This window comes from Montipora capricornis, chromosome 9 (genome assembly GCF_036669925.1).
Source record: "Montipora capricornis isolate CH-2021 chromosome 9, ASM3666992v2, whole genome shotgun sequence".
In the NCBI taxonomy this organism is placed as follows: domain Eukaryota; kingdom Metazoa; phylum Cnidaria; class Anthozoa; order Scleractinia; family Acroporidae; genus Montipora; species Montipora capricornis.
Window position 1 is genome coordinate 26,203,829 of NC_090891.1, and position 5,000 is coordinate 26,208,828.

At 40.3% G+C, this 5,000-nt stretch overlaps 1 protein-coding gene across 4 annotated transcripts in view; it reads left to right on the forward strand.

Annotated features, from left to right (window-relative positions):
- Window positions 1–1,840, forward strand: part of LOC138016901 (uncharacterized) — a 21,054-nt gene extending 19,214 nt beyond the window's left edge. For all 4 annotated transcript variants that reach the window (XM_068864071.1, XM_068864074.1, XM_068864072.1 and 1 more), the window contains exon 7: window positions 1,431–1,840. In XM_068864071.1, the coding sequence (XP_068720172.1) occupies window positions 1,431–1,799 (369 nt within the window). In that variant the 3' untranslated portion in view covers window positions 1,800–1,840. The remainder of the gene's footprint in view (window positions 1–1,430) is intronic.
- The last annotated feature ends 3,160 nt before the right edge of the window (window positions 1,841–5,000 follow it).

The window sequence follows — 5,000 nt, forward strand, 5'->3', positions numbered from 1 at the left end:
CCTGAAAGAAAATCCATGACCCCGTGATTCCCTATGGTCTGCTCTCCCACTGAGAGCTCGTCCTGAATAGCGAGTTCCTTCAAGGGTATAATAGAGGGTATGTAACGTTAATTGAAAGTCAAAAGAACATCACAAGCAAAGCCTTAACGGTGCCTACTGATTGAAAGGTATTTTTTTGCGGTTTATTAATATGTGCAAAAAGCAGATCTTAACAAGTGTGATTGAAATCCAAAAAGAAAATTGGGGATAACCAGGTAACCACGCATTTTTAAAAGACAATTAATCAACACTATTTGTAAAATTCCTTAAAATACAAAGCAATGTATGTACGTATACCATCTACTACCACCAAAGAATGTTACCAGGTGTAATCTTAGAAAATAACGGGATTTTACTCAACCTAAGATACGCACCAAGCGTTTTTCCAATACCTTTATCCAATCTATGTCTAAGCGGTAGAACTCTTGCACGTAGCTTTATTGAATTTTTTTACGGCGGTTAAAAGAGATAACTTTATTGTATATACTAAAAATATCTGCACATAAGTTATGAGTTATTGGTTATTTTATTATATTTATAGTTATAATTGTTATTATAAGTGGTTATACTATCTTTGTATATTCAAAGCAATTCAGCTTATTATCTCTCATTCTTTTCCAAATTAAAGATTAATTACCTCTGATAAATGCATAGTTACCCCCCTTAACTGCGATGATCATTTTCCAAACTTTCATTTCATGATCATTGCGCTGTCCAAATATATCCAGGGAAAATTTCATACATTCTTAGGCCCCGTTTATATGGAACAATTTGTCCCGGACTCCCGGGTAGAGTGGTCACTCACTTATCCGAGCTACACTGGGCAGGCCAACTTTTCATACATTTCCTTACAAAACGCGGCGAACCGTTTACATGAGAAAAAAGCAGTTGGCTACAGGACTGACTGCAGCAACATTCCAGTATGTTGCTAGATCAAATGTCGTCATAAACCAATAAGAGCACGCGTAGTTCATACTTTGTTCGAGGCTAAATAACTCCCAATCAACATAATAAACACTGATGCAACTTGTCGACCTCACATGAAGACTATTCAGCGTTTCTATTTTGAGATCATGAACAGCTTTCCCTCTCTGGTCAAGTACAGTCAGAACGCTCTACCTTCTACTGACTTCATTAATAATATCATTTTCAAAAACATTGCTGATCAAATCGATAAATCCAAGAGCACAACAGCCTAACAAACAATACAAAGGACATGCAAATGACTTATAAAAGAAAGAAATGCAACCTTTCTAATGAGTAAAAATCTTGCAACCTTGGAAAAATCACAAATTTCCGAGTTAAAACCTATATTTTGATCTTCAGTTGACAAAGTGAGAGTAACTCTGACAAAACGCAATCCAAATAACTTATTTTTCGTTGTTAATTAGTTTACAGAAATCATGTTCGTCGACCACCAGACTGGAAAGAAAGCTTATTTCAAGCGAAAATCCAACCTCCCAGTTAAAGCCGCAGCTCAGTATGGTAAGACTGGAAGTGCGTTAGGATTGTGGGATGCCGTAGGAGCCTCTACTGCCTACTCCTACCAGCTGTTGATCTGCGCCACTTCCTTCTACACTGGCTTCTTTGTGTCTGGTTTTACTGGTAATTGTTACAAGCAGTGTGGCAGTTGGTGTGGTGATAGGTCATCGCCGTACTTCCGCACCGCCTCCACCCATTCAGGTTACAAAGGCGTGGCCTTCAACGCCAACGGTCACCAACCTGTCAGCCCTAGGCTGATGAGCGTCGGGTTGCGCTAATTAGTGACGCCTACTTCATTTTTCTAAGGGTTTCATAATATAGCCGGGAACTAGCGTGCAAATCTCAATAAACAAATACTGACAACGGTAGATACCGAAGTTAAGTCATCGGAGAGATGTGATTCAGTTCAGAACCTAGAAAAATTAGTTTGCAATTGAGACTTTCCTTTTCTATAAGGTGTCGGGTAAATAAAGTAATTTCAAAAGAATCATCAGTTTTGGTTTGGCATGATCTACTTATCCTAAACATTCCTTACGTTTTGCTCTTTCACCTATTTATGTTCATGTTTAGAGAGACTAATCTCAATAGCTAGGGTCCCCTCACCGACCCGTCAACTGAACAAGGTGCTCTCACCTACCCTTCCCGTCCGACAAACCCGCGTGTTAACAAGGTCCCGGCTTCACCGACCCGCTAACCCCCCGGGGATTAATATATATTGGTGGGTTTACCGCAAATCCATGCTCTGTCAGCGATAAATATCTGGCCTTTGATTCTTATTAATTAAAGGCTGTTCTATTCAAGAAGTTTATAACTAGAAGTTTCCTCATGAGGCCTGAGTGTCTAGCATCTTCGAGTGATTATAAGGTTAAGAAGAGACAAGAAACCCGAGACTTCTTCTCCGTAACCTTTTAAAACCAGGTTTTGCTGTATAATACATGACTTAATGACCTAGAGACATTTCGTGCATCTGCATCATGTAGTAGGCAAGGAGGTGTATGGGAAGAAAGGAACAAAAAAAAAATGATGGGTTTGTGTGGAATGTAACAGTGGTGTGTAACGAGATCGCCATACTTCCGCACCTCCTCGACCAGTTCAGCTTACAAAGGCGTGAACGCCAACGGTCACCGATCCGTCAACCCTAGGGTAATGAGAAAATGCGCATTCTTCCTTTTCTTCTGAGGATTTCATAATATAGCCTGGAACTAGCGTGAAATTTTCAATAAACAAATAACGGCAATGGTCGATACCGAAGTCATGGAAGAGATTTGTGATGGTGATTGATCCCTGAAGTTATTATTGCCACAAGCAACTCTACAATACCAGCAGTCCATAATTCAGAAGTCTCGATCTGCGATGAAATGCCGCCCCTATTTTTAGGACCAACACTATATATTTATATATTTGCGGGAAATCAACGTGGCGGTAGTGCTCCTCGCACGATTCACACGATTCACACGACACTTATGGGCTATGAGCTATCAGGGTAATAGACCATATTCGTATTCTCAGTATTGGACTGGAACTAGCTTGCAATGGAGGCTAATGCGGGGGAATATATTAAAAAGTATTTGCATTTGAAAAGATTCCCCCGCATCAGCCTCCATTGCAAGCTAGTTCCAGTCCAATACCGAGAATACGAATATTGTCTATTGGCTTCTTACAGTACCATGCACACGCATACTTAACAATTATTCCACGAGCGCGCATTGGATATGAGATGATAGATAGCCAACGAGACGCGTAGCGCCGAGTTGGCTATAATCATCTCATATCCAACAAGCGCGAGTGGAATAATTGTTTTACTAAAAACGCCCCCAAAATATAAAAAACTAGACTACAATAAAAATAAAAAGGCCCAAAAAATCACGCATTTGCTTGCCGTGTTTTTAGATCATGGTATAATGGCTCATAACCCATGATGGCTTAGCCAATCAAAACTCTCCAATTGCATTATCCAATGATCCAGTTTTTAATAAATAGATATATCATGTATGAAATGAGAACCGGGGGTCTTCCCTTGTCATGGAATGGCAGAATTACCCAGAATTCTTTTTGGGCATAAACAAGGCAACTTGAGAAGCACGAGACTGGTCCTCATCAAATGGCTGAAGCGCGGCCGGAGGAAAAAGCGAGCCGAGAATTTCTAGCCAGATACGAAAGAGGAGCCCTGTTGTGTGTTGTTAACTTTGACTTTTATTTCTGAACAAGCTTTTATCATGGAAAATTCGCGACAAAGTAGTGCTCTTTCCGCTGTTATCCTCGTAGCAAAAAACTGGCCTTTCGTGATTTCTTGTCAAGGAAACGGTATAACAATTAGATTTATATTTGCAGGTTACCTGCCCTCTTGTCACCTAAGTCAAAGTCTACATCACTATATGCCTATAAGCACATAGTTTCCTCACAGTTTCCTCATATTACTACTGTATAGAAGTCTGTCTTTTCACAATTTTCCTGCTTTTGTATACGAAAAATACATGTTCTCTACAGTCTTAATTCTTCTCGATCATGATCTTCGCGGAAATTCCATTCTGCCCCTCAATAAACTCAGAACAACCAATTATGGTCTTAGTTCATCTTCTTATGTATCTGCTAAGTTGAGGAATGCGCTACATGATTTTATCCGTACCACTGAGTTTACTGGTTTTAAAAGAGAATCCCAGGCCGCATTTTGTACAGCGGCTTTTCTTTTTAATTAAAATGTCCTTAAATTTTGTGTATTTAGTTATGTATCTGTAGATACTATTTATTTTAGCTGTAAATGTAATGTCTCGAAGATATTAGCCCTGCTTGTACTTATTCTGAAATTCGAGATGAAATAAAGTTTATGCATACATGTATGTTACCTTTAGCAGGGCGCGTGCGTACACTTTTTTCATCCGCGACTCCAGTGCCTACCATATGACACATAAAATGACTTTTGTCTTGAATATTTAGGCCATCGAATTCTTAGTGCGTAATATTGACAAGGGCGGTCCTGAGATGTGAGTAGGCGTGGGATTTGTCTCATATGGTTTAGGGGCCGCCATATCTCTCCCTCAATGCCGTACCGGGAGGCAAGGTCGGTAGCATAAAGCAGCGAAGGGCCAACTGCGTCCAAAAGCGATCGCACGAGCCGAAATCCCGGAATGAATCGTTTGGTACGACTCTCCAGCGCCATGCCTGGAAGTACTGCGTTTTTCTCTTTTGTGCAAACATTCCGTCAGCGCATGCGTTAATGTTTTGGCTTTCCAATTCGTACCATACCGAAAAAAAAACAAAACAAAAAGATGCTGATGATGATCCGATGATAACGGAACGGAAATGGGCCCACATAAGGACAGAGAAAAACTCTGATCAGAGTTTTCCTCTGGCCTTGTGTGGGCCCATTTCCATTAGTAGGGCGAACGCTCACATGGTTCATATGGGGTAGAAACCAAGCACTTCACATTACAATCTAATCAGTTAAGTCTGTTCAAATATAAGTGCTACACAGCCAACGT